Genomic DNA, 21685 nt, shown 5'->3' with positions numbered 1-21685 from the left:
CCCCCTCCCCATGCGTTTGGGAGGAAGATCACCCTCCCCTACAACCAACGCAGGACAAAGGCCAGCTCTCTGGCCCTCCGGGCGGCTGGTGCCTCTGGGGGGAAGGGGGCTGGGAGCGGGGTGCGTTCTCTGCCCTGAGCAGTGAGAGGTTGGGTGGAAGGGGCGGCTAGCAGGTGCCCCAACTCTGGGTCAGGCTCCCAGCCCGCTCCACCCCCAGCTCCAGAAGAGGTGAGAGCTCGGTCCTTTCTGAGCTGGGCCTGCACCCCTCGGCCCTGCTCCCCAATCCCTGGAGCGCTGGAGTCACTGCCCGCCGGGCGCCCACCTACCGCTGCAGGAGTTTGAGAATGCTGAGGGGGACGAGTACGCCGCCGGCTTCTCGGCACAGGGCTCCCCTGCGACAGGGGCTCAGAACGGGCCAGACGTGTATGTCCTGCCGCTCACCGAGGTCTCCCTGCCCATGGCCAAGCAGCCGGGGCGCTCAGGTGAGTGAACCCCCCAGAGAGGCCCGGGCGGTGAGCACAAGGAGTGACTTAGGGTCCGGCCTGGCCTCCGGACTCAGCAGTCAGTGCTCCCGGGGAGAGGGCGGCCAAGGGCTGGGAGGTGCCCCCTTCTGGTGGGAGCAGGGGCACTGTGGACAGGCTTGGGTCAGCCTTCTGCCCGCCACCTCCCCCACCTAGGGGCTGCTGTGCAAAGGGGCAGTCCGAGCACCAGGGACAAGGGACTCCTCTGCTGTCCCTGGATTCCGGACCCCAGACAACCCCCGCAGCGCCGGCCGGCCATGCGGGGACATGGGCTCCATTGTGCCCAGTGGGCGGGACCCACCTACTCAGGGAGGAGGGGCTCCTTGGGGCCCCCTCTGTGGGAGGGGCCCTGAATGGGCCTTTGACTTGGGCCTTGGGGAGCAGGCAGGGGCCTCTTCCCATGGCTTCCTTGCCCTGTCTCCCATTTGTTCCCCATCCTGGGCTCTCCCCCCTCCGCCCGCCCCGCACCAGGGTGACCACCCGCAGGGCAGATGTGGGTCCAAGCTTGAGAGAGTAGAGGTCAGTGTCCAGCTGGCCTTTGAACCCGTCTTCCTGAGGCTGGTGCTGTGGGAACCTCTCGCTGTGGGGGTGGGGCTTCCGTGGCAGCCTAATCTCAGATCCTCTCCCTGGAAGCTCCTAGGCTAGGCCCGTGCTGACCCCCAGCCCCTCCCCCGGCACCGAGGGAAGGGGTCAGGCCCTGCGGGGGCTTAGGGGGCACCAGGCCTGTGGTGCTGATGATGGGCAGGCCCTTCCCACCTGCTCGGTTCCACACCTTCAGGCCCATGACCTGGATGCTGCCCACTCGGAAGCCCGGACGTCATCAAGGCCCTGGTCTGGGTCCTCAGAGCAGCCCCCGGGGCCACCAGGGTGTCACCCCCCACTGTCCAGCCAGTGTCTCCTGGGGGGGACATCAGCGGTCAGGAAGGAGCCAGGGCCTGGGGCTCGAGGGCATGTGCTAGCTAAACAGCCCCTAGACCCCTGAAGGGAGGCCTGCTGCTGCAGGAGGGCCCCGGGACCTTCCTGGATGGCCGTGGGGGTCTCTGGGCCTGTGCCGACCCTGGACACTGGTCACTAGCGGGGAGCCGGGGCTCATCCCAGGGGACACTGGCCCCCCCCAGCCTGGGCCTGTTGCCCACAGGCAGTGTCCGGGACCCAGGCTTCTCCCACCCCTCACGGGGCTGTCCCTGAGGGTGGGGATCTGCGGCCAGGAGACAGCAGCGACTGCTTGCTTTCTCCATTTCTGTAGCTCACATCGCAGATCTGTAGGGTACCCCGTTTCTGGGGAGGGGAGAGATTTCAGGTGATGTGGGGGGCAGCCCACGTGGACGTCAAGGGTTAAAAACCTGAGTGACAGGGCCACCCCTCGAGACTGTGGAGGACGGTACAGGGGGAGGAACCCTGAGGCTCAGGGCCCAGTGGGACCCCCCTAAATACTACTCAGCATCAAGGTCAACATTCCCCGGGAGCAGCCCCCCATCCCTGGGGCGCTCCTGGCATTCTAGGCCCAGCCCTGTCCCCCTATGCCCTCAGGGCGGTTGGCGTGGGAGCAGAATTCGGGGAATCCCTGGGGCACGGGGCGTGAGTGGGCTCGGCAGCCCTGGCCCTTCCTCCGGGGCCCTCGCTGACCCTTCCTCCCTGCTGACCTCACCCAGCTCGGGCTGCAGGAGAATGGGCCCAGTGTGTTCCGTACGGGGCTGTGCCAGGCAGCCTCCGACAAAGGAGCCTTTGGTGAGCCTGGTGCTGGAATGCCAGCCTGTGGCAGGGGTGAGGGGACGGGCCGCTCGGGTGCCCTCCTCCCCACCGGCTTGGCCCCGGCCACACTGCCCGCCTGGCATTGCCTGTGCGCCGGTCTTGGCTCCAGGCCCCGTCGTCTTCAGCCTGGTGTGTCCCTGTAGTTTAGGGACCAGCCTTCCCAGACCCACCCAGAAAGATGCCCGGATGCGGCTTGCAGGCCCACGGCTCCCTGGGGCAACAGGGACCCGGCTCCTGATGGCAGTCCCCAGCCGTGGCCCCACTCTGGGGGGCTTAGGGCAGCTCCCCTGAACAGGCTGAGTGGGCAGCCTCTGGAGGGGCCCGGGAAGGGCAGATGGGGGCAGCGACAGCCCGAGCTGGGTTCCTGAGCCCCCCGCCCTGTCACAGTGCAGCTCCTCAGGTCCACAGACCTGGGCCGGCACGGCCTCTTGTACCTGGAGGAGGTGGGCCGCGGCTGGTTCGGGAAGGTGAGTTGCTGACCCTGGGTAGGGGGATGGGGGATGCTGACACCGTGGGCCCCCTCTCTTGCCTGGCAGGCAGAGGGGCAGGGTGGAGACCTGCTTCTCCTGGGGGCCGCCCCAGCCCTGGGGTCCCGTTTCCTGCTGTCCCCTCCTGGGACGTCCCTTCTGTGCAGGCCCTGGGATCAGATGCTGGGAGGCACCTCTGAGAGGGCTGGGTTGGGGGACAGTGTCTTCGTCCTGGCTTCTCCCTGATCCCCAGCCTGGGGGTCCCCTCTTCCTCACAGCAGACCCCCAGAGAGAGCTGAGAACAGCTGGGGGCCTCGGGATGACCACACAAGAGAGAATGTTACGGCCGGGAGGGGAACCCCTCTTGCAGAGGAGTAAAGCGAGGCTTCCAGGTTCGGGGCTGGGCAGGGGTTAGCGAGGAAGAGCAGGGATGGAGGCTGCGCCCGCCCCCACAGGTGTTCCTGGGGGAGGTGAACTCGGGCCTCAGCAGCACACGGGTGGTGGTGAAGGAGCTGAAGGCCGGTGCCAGCGTGCAGGAGCAGGTGCAGTTCCTGGAGGAGGCTCAGCCCTACAGGTGGGTGGGCCCCGGGCCGGGCTCGTGGGGGGCGGGGGCTGCTGGGCCCGGGGCCCTGGGAACAAAGGCAAGCTCTGTGCTGTCCCTGCTCCTCCCCCACCCCTGCAGAGCCAGCCCCCCTCCCCGCCCGCCCGCCCCCTCCTGCCCTGAGTCCGAGTCAGGAGGGCCGCCTGTTGGCTCCTGCAGGGCCCTGCAGCACAGCAACCTGATCCAGTGCCTGGCGCAGTGCGCGGAGGCGACGCCCCACCTGCTGGTGATGGAGTTCTGCCCCATGGTGAGTGCCGCGCCCCGCTGCGCCGGCCCCCGCCCCCCCCCCCCCCCCCGCCGCCGCCCCGGTGCAGGCTGCTCAGCAGGAGGGCCCAGCCTCCCCACCGAGGCCGATCGGCTGAGCTGGGGAGCCCTCGTCGCCATCCTGTGGGCCTCACGTTCCCCCCGCAGTGGGACCTGGGGGCACGCCCCGCCGCCTCCTTGAGGCAGCCTGCGCGGTAATCTCAGCTGCTGCGTCCGCGATCCCGCTGCACTCCAGGGTCAGCCCAGCCGCCTGTCCAGGGCAGAGACGCTCTCCTGTGAGCCGCTCCCCTCCGCCTCCTAGGCCTCACGTGGCCTGTTTTACTCCCGGGGGCGTGACACCACCTGCAAGATGCCCCCCGGGCCCCCACTGTCTGCTGCCGTGACCTCCTGGGGCTTCCCCAGGACGGCTGGGCCCTTTCTGGAGCCGGGTGGTGTCAGCAGGTCGGGGATTCGCCAGCGGGCCGTCGGGTCCTCTGCCCCGTGCTCCCGCCAGGCTCGGCGTCGCCGCTCATGTGGCCTGTCTGCTTGGCAGGCACATGGGCCCGGTGGTCTGTACCCAGGACGTGGTCTGCAGGGACCGCAGAGAAAGCGCCCTCTGCCCGTGGGGTTGTCCTACTGAGGAACGGCCGCTGGGGGGCAGACTCAGGGTGGGGGGGCCGCTGTCAGCAGGCCCTATGTGGGGAGGGAGGGGAGGGGTGGCGGGCTTACGGGGTCCCTGCTCCCCGCCGGCCGGTGATGATGCCGCCCCTCTTGGCAGGGGGACCTCAAGGGCTACCTGCGAAGCTGCCGGGTGGCGGAGTCCATGGCGCCCGACCCCCTCACCCTGCAGCGCATGGCCTGCGAGCTGGCCTGTGGGGTCCTGCACCTGCATCGCCACAACTACGTGCACAGGTGAGGCAGGGCGGGGCTGCTGGCTCTCTGCGGCCTCTGCCCCTGCACAAACGGCACCAGCCTTGGGGGTTGTGTGAGGGTTAGCTGGGTTCGTCTTTGTTCAGCCTTTAGGGACCGCGGTGCGAAGGCATCTGCTGAAATGGAAGACAGACGGGGGCGAGGGGGTGCGGCGGACACCTGCTTCGGCAGGACGTCAGGCTGGCCTGGGCAAGCTCACAGCAGGGCCCAAGGCCCATCCTCTGACCCCGGGGTGGCCAGAGCCACCCGGTGGCCCCACACTGGCCCCTGCTCGCCTCTGTGTCCTGTAGGCCCCCTGGGGGAGGGTTGGCTCTGTCCTGCTTCCCACCCTGGCCCAGACGGACCAGGGTGCCCCGCCAGCTCTGGACGCCACACGGGCCGCCCTCCCCAGCCACGTCCCGGTGCCCCCGGACGCCGCACGGGCCGTCCTCCCCAACAACATCCTGGTGCTGAGTGATGACATGTATAACTCCAGCATCAGTGATTTTGTTGAAGAGGGCAGCTGCCAGCCTCCCGACCTGCCCGCCGGGCCCACCCCGCCCCGAGCGCAGGCCCGTCCGCAGCCCCTGTGGATGTGCGCTGACCCCACGTTTGCCGTAGTGCCCTGGGCCCCCAGACACCCCTGTGGCCGCCGAGCCCGCAGCCCAAGGCCAGCCACTGTCCTGCAGTGGGGGGGGTCACTCCCCGCCTCTACCCTGTCCTGGGTCAGGAGGGGGGCCCAGCCCTGTGTGAGCCGGGCAGGGTCAGGATCCCCTGGGAGACTTGGGATCTCAGTGTCCCCACTGCTGAGGGTGAGGGGATAGTGGGCGGGAAGAAGGACTGCAGTGTCCCTGGCTGGCTCGCCTCCGAGGGGTGGCTCAGCGGGCTGGTGGGAAAGAAGCAGGGGCAACAGCTGAGGTCAGGAGGGAGGTCCAGCAATGGGAGGGCCATGCCTTCGCTGAGGGCCCCGTGGCACGCTCCGGCCTCTTCTGGACTGTAACGTTTGAGGCCCTGTCCACGTGAGCCCTCCAGCGCACCCGGTGTCCGGTGAGGGCCTGGGGCCGCAGGCGGACAGGCTGCCGCTCAGATGCCCCTTCCCGCCCACTCGTGACAATGCCCTTGGCGACAAGCGGTCCAGCCCCTCCGTGCCCCGGATGCCCCCAGCCTGGCCCTGCCACTGACCCCCACCCTCCCGCCCTCCAGTGACCTGGCCCTGAGGAACTGCCTGCTCACGGCCGACCTGACAGTGAAAATCGGCGACTACGGCCTGTCCCACGGCAAATACAGGGTAAGACGGTGGGGCCGTGCTGGGGGTCAGGGCCAGCCGCCCGGCAGCCCGTGGTAGCCTTGTCCCCTGTGCCCGCAGGAGGACTACTTCGTGACGGCCGACCAGCTGTGGGTGCCCCTGCGCTGGATCGCACCCGAGCTGGTGGACGAGGTGCACTGCAACCTGCTGGTGGTGGACCAGACCAAGGCCAGCAACGTGTGGTGAGTGAGAGCCCGGGTGGCGAGTGGGGGGCCGGGTGGGGATTGAGGGCCCCGGGGGGCGCTGCAAGGACACGCCCACAGGCCTTGCCTTGGTTGTCGTCCAGTGCCGTCAGACCTTGCGGCTGCTGGGCGACATACATGTGCATGTCCGGCGAAGACACGGGGCCCACAGGCCCACCAGGCAGCAGGCGACCGAGCCCCACCTGCCTTACTTGTGCGATGACACGCTTATCTGTCCAGCCTCGTTGCGCTGTGGGAGGTGGTCACTTCTGGCTCCAGGGGAGTTCATGGGGCTGCTGGGGCCACCTGCAGCTGCCTGGTGCCAGTGGCCCATGGGCCTGCCCCTCCTGGGATCCCCTGACACCCAAAGTTGCCAGGGTCCGAGTACACGTTCAGGTTGGAAAGCCCGCTGGGAGTGGAACGGGCTCTCCGGATGAGACGTGGGGCCTCAGCGTGGCACCTGCTCTCTGCGCAGGGGGCTGGAGCGCTCCTGTGACAGTAATCTGGAGGCGCCCCCCCATCCTGAGCACCCAGAGCCAAGCAGGGCACAGAGGGGGCACTCAGACCCAGTATTCAGCCTCCGGGGGCTCTGCCATGGTGGTCTCTGTCCCTGACTAGCCTCTCCTCCCCACCTCACCTGCTGCCCAGCTCCCCAGGCCCGTCTGGTCTCCCTCCGCTCCCAGTGAGCCCTCAGAGCCTGGATCCGTGGACCCCCCTCCTTCCTGAGCACACCCGAGGCCTTTACCCACAGTCCATCACCGCTCCATCCCCTCACTTCCCCCACTGGCCCGGCCTGCTGCACGCTGACGGGGGTCCTCAAACGGCTCTGGTCCAGGCCACCTGACTCGTCTGTTGCCACATTTGATCTGTTCCTCGTGCTCCCGGTCTCCCGGGACAGCCTGGGTGGGGTCCCAGGGAGCTGGGTGAAGCACACTGGACAGAACCCTGCATGCTCCGGCTGCCCCTGCCCGTTCCCTGGGCCCACCCTCCCTCAGCCTCACGGCCTTGGCGCCGCTAGTACCCCAGGACTGGGAGCTTCACCCCGGGAGCTGTTAGCCCTGCCACGGTGTCTGGCCTTCACCGTGGCTACGGAGTGAATACGTGAACAAGTGAATGGGCTTGGGTTTGTGGAAAGGCCTGTGTGGCTTTTATTTGCCTAGATGACCTGGGCACAGACTTGGGCCTCGCCGGGGGGCGTGTCCTGCCAGCTGACGGAAGGAAGGGGCTGTCCTTTGGGAGGGGCGTCCCTAGGATGCCGGTGTGATGACGGGAGCTGCCCTGTGGTGGCCGAGGCTCTGAGATCCCCCCTGATGGCTGTCACCTCGGCAGGTCCCTGGGCGTGAGCATCTGGGAGCTCTTTGAGCTGGGCGCACAACCCTACCCCCAGCACTCCGACCGGCAGGTGCTGGCCTACGCCGTCCGGGAGCAGCAGCTCAAGCTCCCCAAGCCCCAGCTGCAGCTGACTCTGTCCGACCGCTGGTGAGGACCTGTGAGGCCAGGCCGGGTGCAGGGCCCCCAGCAGGAAGGGCAAGACCAAGGGGGTGCTCTGAGTCTGAGCGCCTGGGTTTCCGGCTCACGCTGGCTCCCCTCTGGCCAGCAGTGACCTTTGGGACCTATCCTGTTGTCCCCCACGGAAGCGGTCTCTTTACCCCAAACACAAACTCACCTGCAGCCGGGGTGGAGATGAGCTAAGAAGGGTGCTCCGCCCACTGTGGGCTCCCAAACCTCGGAGCCCACCTTAGAAGATTTGGGGTCTCCCATAACAAGTTGGAGGTTCTCTTCCCTGTCCTTAGGGACTCTGAGTGGAAGGGGAGGCCCCCAGCCCTTCCTGCGGAGCGCGGTCTGCTCGTCCCTCCGGGGACGGGGGTCCTGGCCGGGCCGCGCCGGGGTGGGGGTGGGGCCGGGGGTGGGCGGGGCCCGCTGGGCTGAGCCCGGGGCCTCCCTCCCGCAGGTACGAGGTGATGCAGTTCTGCTGGCTGCAGCCTGAGCAGCGGCCCACGGCCGAGGAGGTGCACCTGCTCTTGTCCTACCTCTGCGCCAAGGGCGCCACTGAGGCCGAGGAAGAGTTCGAGCGGCGCTGGCGCTCCCTGCGGCCGGGTGGGGGTGGCGCGGGCCCCGGGCTCGCAGGCCTGGCTCTGGAGGGCGCGGGCGAGCTTGCGGCCGCCTCGTCCTTCCCGCTGCTGGAGCAGTTCGCGGGCGACGGCTTCCATGCGGAAGGGGATGACGTGCTGACGGTGACGGAGACGAGCCGCGGCCTCAACTTCGAGTACAAGTGGGAAGCGGGCCGCGGGGCCGAGGCCTTCCCGCCGCCAGGGGGCGCAGCGAGCCCCAGCCACGCCGCGGGCCCGCAGGAGCTCTGTGCCCCCGACGGCGCGCCCCCGGGCGTGGTGCCCGTGCTCAGCGCGCACAGCCCCTCGGTGGGTAGCGAGTATTTCATCCGGCTGGAGGAGCCCACACCCGCCGCTGGCCACGATCCCGACTGCGCCGGCTGCACCCCCGGCCCCCACGCCGTGGACCTGCTCCCCAATGGCGCTGACCAGGACGACGACTCTGAGGGCAGCGCGGACGCCTCATTGGCCATGGAGCCGCTGCTGGGCCATGGGCCGCCCCCTGGGGGGCCCTGGGGCCACTGTGACTACTACCTGCACGGGAGCCATGCCCGGGACCCGCCCCGCACCCTGAGCTCGCCCTCACCGGGGACCCTCATGCTGGCGGAGCCCAGGGAGGAGGACAGCGACTGGGGCTCAGCTGCCTTCTGCCCACCCTTCTTGGAGGACCCGCTGGGCACGTCCCCCTCGGGGAGCTCTGGGGCCCAGCCGTCCCCGGGTGGGGAGGAGATGGGCGAGGCCGAGGCATGCAGGGCTGCCCAGCACAGACACTGGAGTTCTAACATGTCCGCTAACAACAACAGTGGCAGCCGGGCACCAGGTTCCTGGGATCCGGGATATGTGGGTGGCTGCATGGGCTGCTGCCCCAGCACAGAACACACCCTACAGGCCGTCCCCGAGCTGGGCTGTCCCCTGGCCCTGGAGGACACCAGAGAGCCTCTCCTTGGGCCACAGGGGGCCTCCTCTGGCCAGGAGCTCGGCCGTTGCCTTGGCCTCCCTCATCTGTGTCCTGCTGGGGGCCTGGCACCTGCCACTTGCCTGGTGCCATCCTCCCGGACACAGGCGGCCATAAGCCGGGGTGACAGCCCCCAGACAGAGCCCAGGCTTGCTGAGGAGGCTGAGGGCTCTGCCAGACCTCAACGACCCCTTCCCTCCATCCCAGCCCTATCCCAGGAGGGAGCCCTGCTGCCTGCCGAGGAGGCCGGTGCCCTCGCCGCCCTGCCTGCCTTGCCCATGCCTGCTGGCGGCTGGGAGGCTGCCTCTGAGGTAGCCCAGGGCCTGGACAGCTGCACTGGTTCCCCTGAGCTGGAAGAGCCAGTCAGTGAGGACGAGGACATGACGGAGGCCACTTCCGGCATCTTCACGGATTTGTCCAGTGATGGCCCGCCAGTGGAGAAGCTGGACGTGACGCCGGCCTTCCGCTCCCTGCAGAAGCAGGTGGGGACCCCCGACTCCGTGGACTCCCTGGATATCCCATCTTCCGCCAGCGACGGTGGCGGCTGTGAGGTCTTCAGCCCGTCAGTTACTGGCACTCCTGGCGGGCAGCCCCGAGCCCTGGACAGTGGCTATGACACGGAGAACTACGAGTCCCCTGAGTTTGTGCTCAAGGAAGCACATGAGCCCTGTGAGCCCGAGGCCTTTGGGGAGCTGGTCTCTGAGGGTGAGAGCCCCGGGCCCAAGACTCAGCTCTCCACCTCCCTTGGAAGCCTTGGCGAGAAAAACCCCTACCGTGACTCAGCCTACTTTTCCGACCTCGATACAGAGCCTGAGTCCACCTCGGGCCCCCAGGAGAAGGGAGGATGTGCCCTGGCCTGCAGGCTAGAGCTGGACCTGGAGAGCCCTGGGCTGCAGTCTGCACAGCCCTCCCCTGAGTCTGGGGTTCCCGGGGAGGCACAGGGCACTGGCCCCAGGGAGGTGCCACCACTGCTCTTGCCGCCGCCAGACAACTCTTCTCCAGAGCCCAGCAGCACCTGCCCGGAGAGCCCCAGCCTGGAGCCTCCCTGGCCCCAAGGCCCTGCGCAAGGGCCTCCAGGGCCCAGCCCCCAGCGCTCCAAGGTTTTCCTGCTGACCCCAGTCCCACTGAGCTCAGGGAGCCACCGCCCGGACCTCCAGGAGGCCCCAGGACTGCTTTCTGGGCCGGCCCAGCGGGATCAGACGGGGGACCCCGGCGCCCCCAGAACCCCACTCTGCCTGGCCTTGCCGGGACTGCCCGCAGCCCCAGAGGGCCGGTCGGAGGAGGAGGAGGAGGACAGCGAGGACAGCGATGAGTCGGATGAGGAGCTGCGCTGCTACAGCATCCAGGAGCCCAGCGAGGAGAGCGAGGAGGAGGCGCCCCCCGTGCCCGTGGTGGTGGCCGAGAGCCAGAGCGCGCGCAACCTGCGCAGCCTGCTCAAGATGCCCAGCCTGTTGTCCGAGGCCTTCTGCGAGGACCTGGAGCGCAAGAAGAAAGCCGTGTCCTTCTTCGACGACGTCACCGTCTACCTCTTCGACCAGGTGGGCGGCCACTCCGGGCTCTGCGCGGGGGGTGTGGGTCCCCCAGGGGATGAGGAGCCGTGGGAGCCGCTGGCGACCCGGGCCACGTGCTGCTCTGACCTTCCAGGAAAGCCCCACCCGGGAGCTCGGGGAGCCCTTCCCCGGCGCCAAGGAGTCGCCCCCCGCGTTCCTGGCGGGCGGCCCCCGCACCCCCGGCGCCCCTGGCCGGCCGCGCCGGGCGGACCGCTGCTCCGACGGCTCCGCGGCCTCCGTGGCCGAAGAGGGTGAGCTGGGGCGGGGGCCTGTCGGGGCGCGACTTCACGGCGGGGGCGGGGCGTGCCGGGAGGGTGTGATGTCAGGGCGGGGGGTGCAACGTCACGGGCGCGGGGCGGGCCTGCCGTGCGGGGCCGTGACGTCCGCGACGCGAGTGACTGCGCCGTGGGCTTGCAGGCCGAGAGTTCGCGTGGGACGACGGCTTCCCGCCGACGCCGGCCCCGGAGGCCGCCCTGCCCGCCCCCGCCGCGCCCCCCAAGCCGGCCGCGCCCGGCCCCTTCTCGCGCTTCACCGTGTCGCCCGCGCCCGCGTCCCGCTTCTCCATTACGCACGTCTCGGACTCGGACGCCGGGTCCGTGGGAGGTGAGGCTGCGGCGGGGCTGGCGGGAGGGGACACCGAGGCGGGGCAGTGGAGAGGGCCTCCGGGAGGTCACCTGCTGGGAGCCGAGGCTCGGCGCTCATTATTTCCCATCTCCTGGACAAGGTTTTCAGAAAGGGAAACTGAGGTACGGAGGTGTCGGGTCACACCCAGGCCTGTCTGTCCTGGCCGCCTTCTGGGGAGATGCAGTGGCCTCCCCCCACCGCCAGTGGCTGGCTCAGCACCCGTCGGGGCCCTGGGGCCCGGCCCTTAGACCTCACCCTCTTCTCCTCTGGAGGCACCAGGCTGGACCCGGAGTGCCCCCCCACTCTGCCCTCTGCTAGACCTTAGCCCCCACAAACCTGAGCAGCCTCTGCCACCGGAACCTTCCCAGCCTGCGCTTTGGACTCCCCCACTGCCTGACCTGGCCCCTCGCAGATCCGGTGGCACTTGCCTGGAGGCACAGGTGGTGCTGGCTGAGGGGCCCAGCTCACGCCTCCCTCCCTGCTCCTTTCCCGTGAGCCTCAGGCCAGGCGGGCGCTGCCCTGCCAGGCTGCCCCCCACCACGCGCCTGACAGGTGTGCCTCCCTGCATCCCTGCGACGCTTCTCTGGAAGCTCACCCAGAACAAGATCGTTCTGTCCCCCAGGCGGACTCAGTCCCTCCTCCACTCCCCGTGGCCTGTGGCTGCAGCCTCTGGGGAGGGCCCGTCCGCTCATCGCTGGTGCACAGCGTACCCTTAGTAGATGCCTGAACAGATAAGCAGGCCACCAGGGGGCTCACTTGTGGTCCTCTTTGGGTCTCAGTTTCCCCACCTGTAAAAGGAGGACTCAGCATTTGCTGGGTTTGTTGGGCTTGAGGGACAGGCCTGGGCTCTGGTGAAGCAGTGGGGAGAGAAATGGGCGCGGCTCCCACGGAGACAGATGGGCAGGCCCGTTGCAGTGAAGGGGCCCGAGGGCTGCAGCTCCGGCTGGTCATTTGGCCCCTTGGCCAAGGATGGAGGTCAGGTGGGAGTCCTGGGGCAGGGGACTCTCAGGAATCTCTGTCCCGGTCTCTCCAAATGCTCATGTGCCCCTCCTGTTTGCCAGGCCCTGTAGCAGGTGCTGGGGGCAGTGGTACGGAGGCTTGAGGCCCAGGCCTCCTTGGAGCCCCTGCTGGTCCTGCTCCCAGCGAGGATGGTGACCGAGAGCAGGGACCTTGGTCTTGGTGGTCGGCAGCAGCTTCCAGCGCCTCGGTGCCCCGCACAGCACTCTGGAGGAGCAGGGCAGGACCAGAGGCCTCTGCGCCGGACGGTGGGGCAGCGCGGGACGCCCTAGGGGCAGGATTTACCCTGGCCGCTCGGGTTTGTTGCTAGCTGCTGGGATGCCCTATAGCCTCAGGCCTGAGCAGCTCCTTACCCGACAGCTGCCCCTCCACCCTGACCCTGCTAACGGGCTGCTTGGCTTCTGAGGCCAGGGGACCTGCTCTTGGCTGGGGGGCCTTGCATGCCCTGCCCACCAGTTCGTGTGGGGAGTTACATGGCACTGTGTCCTCACCCCAGGTGAGAGAATGGGCACAGGCCTGCTGGGACGGCCCCTCTCTGCCCCCTTCGCCCCTTCTGCCTGGTTCTGGGTTTGCTCAATGCAAGAAGAGGACCCCGGGCTTGTGTGTCCCCCCCCCTTACCTCAAAGTCTGTGGCTGTGTTTCCCTTCACTGACTCGGCTAGACCCATACACTCTCCCTCCCCCGCGTGGTCTGGGCCAGCTCCCCCTGAGTCCGCTGCTGGACCCCGGGCGGGTGGGTCAGGGTGGGCAGCCTGAAAGGTGGGGGGCTTCCCAGCCACACCTGTTCTAGAGGTGCCTGTGGCTGGCTGGCATGTCCAGCTCCCCCTCCAGGGCACTGCCCAGACCGGCCCAGCCGCGAAAGGACAGTGGGGGGGCTGCACCCCCACAGTGCGAGGGGCTTCTGCCTGCAGGAGTGCGGGCACGGGAAGGAGTGGAGCTGGGGGGAAGCGGGGGGCAGGGTAGCACAGGGAATATTTTTGTAACTGCTGTTGTCTGAGCGAACGGAAATGGGATGATTTTAAGTTATTGTTGCCAAAGAGACGTAAAGTTTATTGTTGCTTTGGGGGTGTGGGTGGGGGACTTGTTTTGGGTTTGTGTTTTTTGTTTTTGATTAGTTTGAGGCTTAGGATGCTGGTGCAATGATTTTCTTGTTCCTCTTTTGTTTGTTTTTTAAAAGAAATCAAGCTAAGGAAAAAAAAAAGCCTTCGTGCTAAGTGTGTGTTTTCTTTTGTGGTTTGCACATAAAGCGCTGGGCAGGAGGGGGCCTGGGTGGTGCTGAGGTGGGGACTCAGCTGCCAGGTCTGCCCAGGGCACGGTAGTCCCTCCTGACCATGGGGGGGGGGGGATGCGAGAGGGCGGCCACCCTTTCCCCCCAGCTGCCCTGGCACACCTCGGTGGAGGGGGGACAGTGACTTGGGGAGGGGAGGGGACTGGCGGCAGCAGCCCTCTCTTCCTGTCCTGTGGGGGGGACCCACACACCTCCCTGGACGTTCTTGCCCCTCGCCTTCCCAGAGCACGGGGGTGGGGGCAGGGTGAGCGGCAGGCAAGAGGGTTTTTGAGGAGTCCGGGCTTCTGTGCATCTCTACCCCAAACATCTGCCCTAAGACCCCACCTGGCCCAGCTCCTGCGAGGCCAGAGGCCTGTGCCCCCACCTGCCCTACCAGTGACCCCTTTTGCTTCTCTTCCTGGGCTGTGGACAGACTTCGGTCAGATCAGGGCTGCCGAACCCCTCCTTCAGGGGTCTGGTGGGAGGGGTGACTGCTGCCTGGAACGGCTCCTCAGATGGGGACTGCTGGTCACCGTGCTGGTCACCAGGGGTGTATTTCATCCACAAATACTGTGGAAGCAGCTGGTGGGGGAGCCCCCACCCCACCAACGGCACCCACTGTTCACTCCAGGGACGCGGAGGAGAGCTGGGGGCCCCGCAGCCAGTTCTGGAGGGAGGCTGGGGTTTGGGTGGGGAGGGGTGGGGTGGGGCAGAGGGGCCCCCCAGAACTGCCAGCAGGAGTGGGGAGGCTCAGCAGAGTCCCAGTCGAGGGCTCCTAATAAAGTCATCTTCCAGAGAAAGGTGCTGGTCTCCCCGCCTCCTCTGCCCCAGGCCTCCCGCCCCCCTCGGGCCGACAGAGCACAGGCAGGCACAGGTGGGTCGGCCTGTTTATTGACCAGACACTCGGGAGCCCTGAGCGGTGTGGGAGCCGGGCTCCCCTTCCGGCTACAAGCGGACCGAACACCCTTCCCTGCACCTGGGGGGCCACGGCCCGCACAGCCAGGCGGGCCTGCCTGAGAGGCCGGCCGCACCGCCCAGGGGGCAGCTCCAGCTCTGGGGCCGGCCCCACTCACTCTCCTCGGCCATGGCCCAGGGGCCACCTCCGAAGAAACGGCCGGGGTCCAGCCCAGGCCAGACTGAAGTGGGGGCAGAGCCAGGCAGGCGAAGGGCGTGGAAGGAGGAGAACATTCTCTAGACAGGGACCACACAGACTGTTACAAAAGAGGTGTGTGTGTGGGTGGGGGAGGAGAGGAGGGGCCCGGCAGGCAGCGGCGGGGACTTGGCCATCAGCCGAGGAGGGGAGCAGACCTGTCATTGGTCACTGTCGGCTTCAGCTGGACGTTGGCGAAGGGATTCCTGAGGAGAGAAGAGAAGAGTGGCTTTAGCGTGGGAGGGGCGCCGTGCCTCCCGGGCTGCCCTGCGTGCGCCCCAGGGTCCCGCAGCCCCGCGGAGGGCCCAGCCTCTGAGCCCGGAGCAGGGCCGCGATGGAGCCTGCCGGGGACAGCCGGGGCAGGGCTGTCCGCGGGGCCGGCTGCCTGCCAATGCGCCCACCTGCCGCCGTCAGCCCTCCTGGGGCAGGGCGGGTGGGGGTGTGGGGAGCGGCCCGGTGGGCCAGGAGCCAGTTCTTCCTCCGAAACCTGAGGTGGTCCTGAATGGGCCCGCACCCAGGCTTGGTGAGCCGCCCCGTAAGGCCAAGGAGGCACCTGACACCTGCCCAAGAGCAGGAGCGGGCCCGTTTTTAAAGACACGCCAATACACACACACAGCTCAGTAGCTCTCACGACCCCGGCCCATGCATCCCGGGGTCCTGGAACGCGGCTGGGTGCAGACACAGGGCCTCGGCCTGCCCCACGCCAACACGACACACAGCGGGTGCATGCACACTGGCAGCGATCCCCGCAGGTCTGAGGCCACAGCTGACGGACAGACGGACTGGCCAGACAAGAGGTTGAGATGGGACGAGATGAGCGCAGTAGAGACCAGCACCCAGTCTGGTCCTCACAGAAGCCCCTCCTCGGAGTCCCCACTGGGCTTGGGAGGGACAGCCGAGGACAGCGGGCTGGGGGTCATCAGGCAGCCCCAGGGGTGACAGCACAGATGGAACGTGGGACACGGGGGGCTCGGCACGGACAGGACGCACTCCCGGCGAAGCACTCGGCTCTCGAGCCGTTACCTGGGGCGGCAGTCGCCTCTGGCACAGCTGGGCTGGTGTCCGCAGGAGCTGGGTGGGCAGGCGCTCCGTGCAGCGCCCGGCGAGAGCACGTGTGGGTGGGGGCACTGCCCTGTTTTCTAAAACGCGGAGACACTTCGGACTGAACTTTTAAAAGGATAAACTAGGGAGAGGAGCCGACCTACTGGCGCACGGCTTCTACATCTGCAAGCTGACGACCGAGAATCCCGCGAGGGTGCGCTGCTTACGAACGTCCTCCGATCCGGAGTGCTGTGACCCCCGGGGTTCAAGGCCGCTTCCAGCCCCAGGCCCCTCCACGCGCTCCAGTCCTCTCTCCAGCCGATGTGTGCAGAGCTTCAGTTCTGACGGTCAGGGGCAGCGGCCGCCTCAGGGCTCCCCAGGCCAAGACTGCTGTGACCGGGGACATCTGCCCCCAGGACAGAGGGTGGAGGGTGGCCCATGCCCTGCCTGCCACCTTGACTAGACTCTGGTTCTAGTGGAAGGCTTCAGGCCCGTGGCTGTCCCCAGCCGGGGTCAAGGCAGGATGTTTCGGGGGGCTGGAATGGGGCAGGTCTGTTCGTCTGGGCTTAGGGACCAAGCAGAGGAAAGGGCACAGGCCCCATGGCCGAGAAGGAAGGGTAGGTCCCGTGCTGAGCGGAGCCAGAGCAGAATGGCCAAGTGGGTTTGGGCAGCACACACCTTGACCCTGCCCTGGGCACACCTGAATCCTTATCAGAAAGGATTGGTGGCAAAGCAGCGTCATCAGCTGGGGCTGGAGGGGGAGCAGCAGGGCCAGAGAGGCCCCCCCACCTTGAGAGGGTGTCTGGCCTCTGACCCCCACCTTCCTGATCTCCTTCCCCAAAACCATGTGACCGTGGAGTGCGGTACCATCAACACCGTGGGTTCTGAGGAAAGGGGCAGGGGCTGAACTCTGCCCGGGCCTCCCCTTCACGGCCCCTGCCCGGGCCCGGCCAGAGACCTCTGGCTGGGGCGTGCCCACCCCGCAGCACCACGGGGAGGTGCAGCCCAGGCGGGGGCCTACCACCTCCTGGGGAAGAGTGGGCTCCAGGGCTACCCGAGGGCAGGCGTCCGTGTGACCCTGGGCGGGTCAACACCGACCTGACGCAAAAGGACACAATGCGGACCCGAGGCCCACCGCACAGTCTCTGGTCCCGCGGACACGGGTCACTGGGGGAGAGCGCCAGGGACAGAGGCTTCCTCCCAAGAGCACCGTCGGCGGACGCTGACCACAAACCACCAAGACATAAGGAAGCTCGAGTCCTGCCAGCAAAGCGCAGTCGACGGGCACCACCTGAGCACAGCAGGCCTGAGATGGCAGGTCTGCTCCAAGTCAGGAGCCGTCCAGGCGTCTCCCACGGGCGCGGCTGCGACTCCCCCTGGCCCGCCCCCCGAGCACACCCCGGCAAGGACTCCGGAGCAGCTCCTCGGACAGGGAATGGATCTACCTCAGCGGAGCAGGCCTGCAGCTAGCTCCCGAGCTACGACCCCACCGTGGGGGGCAGATCCAGTACTGGGTTCCAGGGGCCACCCTTCGGGGCGCCACGGAGACCCTGCCTGCAAACCCTACGGCCCGAGGGGGCCAAGCGCCGAGGCCCAGCACCTTCCCATTCAAATCTTGCGCAGGTTTAGGGAGTGGCCTGTAACTGTCTTGAGTTCACTACGTGAGTGTGAAAAAGTCGTTTCGGAGTGCGGTTTCCGTCCTCCTGTGACTCTGGAGCAGAGGGAGCGGAGAGCAGCTGGGGCAGATGTCCACTTTCTCCGGAATGTTCTCCTCTGAGGCACAAGCGGTTCTCATGCCTCCAGGACTCTGGCCCTCCTGGGGTTGAGTCCACCTTGCTCTGTGCCAGGACCGCACCTTGGGGGGCGCAGCTCGGCAGAGCGGGCCAGGGCGCCTCAACCAACCCAGGGGCTTCTGACTCTCCACCCCCCGCTGAATCTCCAGTCTCGGGGCTGGGCCGGTTCTTTGGCGGGGAAGCCAGCTGGTGGCGTGGTGCGGATGCCCACGGCACCCCCGGGGGCCAGGGGACTGCCCTACACTGGGGACCAGGGCTCAGGCAGAGGCCAGGCTGGCCTCCAGAGCAACGGGGGCTGCAGGAGCAGTGGGGGTGGGAGGTGCAGGCCTCTTAGGGCCTCTTGGAAGAGGAGGAACCTAGAGGCAGGGAAGGCCTTTCCACCCTGTCCCCAAATGTCAGGAGCATTTGTCTCCAGAACTTTCCAGAAGTTCCTCACGCTGCAGCTCAGACACATTGAAAGGCGAGTGAGTCCAGGACCTGTTGGGGCAATCACTGCCCTTGGGGAGGACCACATTGCTGGGGTGCTCTGTGGGGTATGGAGGATGCAGGTGCCAGCTTCATGGGGCAAACTTCTTGGTGACTGGGTGGGGGTGGGGACAGGCGGCAGCAGTGCGCCCTGTCCCAGGCACAGGGGCCCAGAGTGCTGGGCTCCCCCCCAGCCGCCGCTCACTGTTGGCGCTTGCTTTCCCAGGGCTGAGTGCAAGGGACCGTCACAGCACGGGCTGTAGAAGGCCAGCCAGGGCACCCACACGTGGTGGCCGAAGGCCTGGTCTGGAAAGCCTGCTGCAGCCTCGTGCAGCCACGTCAGGGCAGGTGCGAGGTGAGTCCAGGCAGAGCAGGCGGCAAAGCCCGTGTCCACCTGCTCCGGTGTGCCCGAGACACCCACGTGGCCATGAGCCACGGAGCTGTCCCCAAGACCGACCCTGGTCTCCCTGGCCGCCCGAGGGGCTGCAGCACTCACCAACCAGAGAGCGGCCAGGCTGGGCTCAGACCCACACCCACAGGGGCCGGTCCGGGGGACACTCAGCCAGAGGAGCCCAAAGCTGGCCTCCCCCGATTGTGGCCGAAGCGCCCCACGGAGGCAGGAGACCCAGGCAGAGGGCCAGGGCTGGACCACGCCCAGCGGAGCAGGGGTGCAGCCAGTCAGGCCCACAAGCTTCCAGACAGAGAGAGGAAATCCCAGAGCCCGAGGAGCAATCCAAGAGGAAGCGAAAGCCCAAAACCCAGAGCAGAGGCAGGCTCGGCAGACCCTCATGCCCATCCCCACCTGCCAGGGCCAAGGCCAGAGGGTCTGCAGAACCACTGGGAAGGCAGACTGACCAGCATGAGAAAACCAGGGCAACTTACTAACTCTAGTCAGGGTCAGCTCAAAATCTGGCCACTTCCACATCAGCGCTGCAAGGAAACACAAGGACTCCGTTGGTGCAGGTGGGTGGGGGGGGGGGGGGGGGACCCCGCCAGGGGCACGCGGCCCTGCCACGGGGTAGCCGCAGGGAGGAACAGGAAAGGGCTGCCCGCGGCAGGCGTCCCCAATCAGCCCAGGCGGCCCAGGCCCCCGAGAGGACAGTGACCGCGTTGTCTGTCTGCGTAGCTCAGTCCCTGGACGGAGGCCGGCTCGCTGAGGCCGCCCAGATCTACACAGCGAGCCTGGAAGGAGGCACCACACCCAGCTCAGTGCAATAAATAAAACTTTTATTCAAACGACTGCAGTACAGGGCACAATTCAGATTAAAAAAAAAAAAGAGGAAAGGAAACAGGAAAATAGTTTGAGCACTTTACATCTTCATACGAGTGTCGCAGTTTTGTGTCTACATTCATCCATTGAGCATGGAATCCCCTGGATTTGAGATCTTTTAGCAAAATTAGAACACCAACACGGAAGGCTCTTTGTACATGGGTCCACGTTCTGGCTTTGTATTTTCCTTAAATATAAAATGGGTCTGTGTCTTGAGCTGCTTCTCTCACAAACACTCCCAGCCACATCCTAGTCCACAGGAGAGTGGATGGAGGGTTTTGTTAGATCACGTTAGAAAAAGGAGCGCCCACAGCTTGGCAGGGGCTCCCGTGGCGGGAGGGGCCGGGCGGGGCTGCACCCCGGCTCCTGCCCCAGATTCAGGGTGTGAAGAGGCCAAACCAGTAGCCGCAGAGTCCAGCATGTCCGCTTCGGAAGTCACCAAGACACACAAAAAAACAAGAGCGTTTAGGGAGGACGGGGGCAGGGACTGCCTCCTACCTCCCCACCCCCGGGGTGGCAGGCGCAAAGCCGCCCTCCCCAGGGCCAGCCCCTGGCGGCCTGGGGGCCACGGTTCCCTCACAAGGCTGTCCAGTGGTTTCCAGAACGCGTTGGGGGGGTTGGTCTCTGGAGCTCTTTGGAAAGTCCGCGAGGGGCCGCACTTGCCCGCCCCCGCCCCGACTGGCACCGCGTGAGGTCACACGGCCCTGGGGACGCTGCCCGCCCACACTCTGGTCTGTACACCGGCCCAAGCATCCGCGGAGAAGGAAGCGCTCAGGGGCCCGGGCTGCTGGGCCGCACGGGGCCGGGGGCCGTGGCCTCCCTCACAGGAGCGGCCGGCTTCCTCAGGAGGCCCCCCGGCTGGCACGAGCCCGTCTGTCGGTGCGGCCCTGGGAGGGGGCGCCTGCGGGGCCGCGAGCCTCCCCTTCCCTGACACAGGTGTCCGCGTCCGCTGGGGGAGTCAGATGCAGGAGTAACAGTACGCACACCAGAGTCCATGCAGATCTGCTTTTGTTTGTCAGGAAAGAAAAGTCCTTTTCCTGTTTTTTTCTTTTCTTTTTTTCTTTTTTTTCTTTTTTTTTAAGATTTTTCTTTTTCTTCAAACTTTAGGCCTGGCTCGCGGTGAGCCTTCAAAAAGGGACAGTGCGCCGTGAACATGGCAGCCGCGGAGCAGACGTGAGGCTGCCTGGCCCCCGCTGCCTGGCCAGCAGCTCCCGCCTGGCGGACGCACGGGGTTGGGGGCGTGTAAACACGGGGAGCAGAGATGGGGCAGCACCATGGACCCTGGGGGATCTCAGAGTCTGGGGTCACCAACCAGAAGGCGGGACAGGGCAGGCGAGAAAGAAAAATAACCCGAGAACAAACCAACAAGAGCGGAGAAGGGAACCGATGGAGGCCAGACAGGTGGGGGGGGGCTCTCCCGAGCAGCGGCTGCCCGTGGTCAGCGTCCTCACACTGTGGACACCAGCGTGCCGCTGCCGCTGCGGAACAAAGCACAGGACGCTGCGGGGCCGCACACCTCTCTTGCAGCCGCTCCGCTCAGCCGGCTGCCTGGCCCCGGAGCAGGGACGGAAGCAGCCCCCCACCCCACCCTGAGCCGGGACGAGGGCCACCAGGACGGAAGAGCAGGGAAAGCACCGGGACGGGAGGGCTTTCGGGACGACCGGGAGCCCCGGCAGCTGCGGTGGGCACCAGAGCAGACTGCACTCCCGCGGTCCAGGGCCCGCTGCCACCCACCCAGGGTCAGAGCATGAAGGCGGCTCTCCGGACCCACTCGGCGGGAGCCTGGGATCGTGGACTCCTGCCCTAGGACCCCCAGCACTCAGACAAGTGAGGGGGAGGGAGAACAGGCACCCTGGGCCCCGCCTGCCCTGACCCAGAGTGGGGCCTCCACAGTCTCCAGCCAGGCCCCCACGGAGCAGGCCTTGGAGGGTCTGTGAGGGGGCCGGCCCTCCCCACCCACAGCTCCCAAGGACAAGTGTGAAAGCCCCTTACCTGCTCACAGCCCGCGCTCCGTAGTCCTCTAGACCCTGGGGAGGAAAGGCAACGCAGGTTAGGCCGGGGGTCCTGGGGGCGAGGTGGGGTCTGCAGGACAAGAGGAGGCTGGGCGCACCGCCCTTGACCCGAGTGGGCACGCGGTAGGGCCTGCAGCCGAGGGCGTGGAGGGCCCCTCCCACGTGCACAGCAGTGACATCCCAAACTCACGGGGACATCTCCTCATCTGGCCAGCGGCAGACCATGCATGGTATGAGCTCACGCCCAGGCACACAAGCAAGACACATCCCCCGATGACCCCCCTCCACGTACACGTCCCGTGGTGAGCGGCCAGGGGCTGTGGTCACCTGCGGGTCACCTGATGAGAGCACCAAGGCAGGCAAGCTTGGGATTACCTACGTCTTGGAGCAGGCAGGGGGGCCTCCCTGGGAACCAGTGACACTTGCAGGGAGGGGGTGAGGGCCAGGCGGGGA

At 67.0% G+C, this 21685-nt stretch overlaps 2 protein-coding genes across 4 annotated transcripts in view; one reads left to right on the top strand and one right to left on the bottom strand.

Annotated features, from left to right (window-relative positions):
• Positions 1-13448, top strand: part of AATK (apoptosis associated tyrosine kinase) — a 32738-nt gene extending 19290 nt beyond the window's left edge. For 2 of the 3 annotated variants that reach the window (XM_032429470.1, XM_032429472.1), the window contains exons 3-14: positions 335-482; positions 2661-2740; positions 3196-3314; positions 3501-3588; positions 4363-4496; positions 5697-5781; positions 5860-5981; positions 7311-7460; positions 7933-10582; positions 10689-10845; positions 11012-11197; positions 12280-13448. In XM_032429470.1, coding sequence (XP_032285361.1) covers positions 335-482; positions 2661-2740; positions 3196-3314; positions 3501-3588; positions 4363-4496; positions 5697-5781; positions 5860-5981; positions 7311-7460; positions 7933-10582; positions 10689-10845; positions 11012-11197; positions 12280-12320 — 3960 coding nt within the window. In that variant the 3' untranslated portion in view covers positions 12321-13448. Of the gene's footprint in view, positions 1-217; positions 483-2660; positions 2741-3195; positions 3315-3500; positions 3589-4362; positions 4497-5696; positions 5782-5859; positions 5982-7310; positions 7461-7932; positions 10583-10688; positions 10846-11011; positions 11198-12279 lie in introns of all 3 variants that reach the window. The other variant, XM_032429471.1, reaches the window with a different exon arrangement.
• A 5695-nt stretch (positions 13449-19143) lies between these two features.
• Positions 19144-21685, bottom strand: part of BAIAP2 (BAR/IMD domain containing adaptor protein 2) — a 61034-nt gene continuing 58492 nt past the window's right edge. The window contains exons 13-14 of the mRNA XM_032429381.1: positions 21213-21247; positions 19144-20698 (exon numbers count right to left, since the gene is read on the bottom strand). Coding sequence (XP_032285272.1) covers positions 20668-20698; positions 21213-21247 — 66 coding nt within the window. The 3' untranslated portion in view covers positions 19144-20667. The remainder of the gene's footprint in view (positions 20699-21212; positions 21248-21685) is intronic.

Source organism: Phoca vitulina, unplaced genomic scaffold (genome assembly GCF_004348235.1).
Source record: "Phoca vitulina isolate PV1807 unplaced genomic scaffold, GSC_HSeal_1.0 scaffold41, whole genome shotgun sequence".
Classification (NCBI taxonomy): domain Eukaryota; kingdom Metazoa; phylum Chordata; class Mammalia; order Carnivora; family Phocidae; genus Phoca; species Phoca vitulina.
Note: the sequence above shows the minus strand (reverse complement) of the source record. Positions and strands in the feature narration are given on the sequence as shown.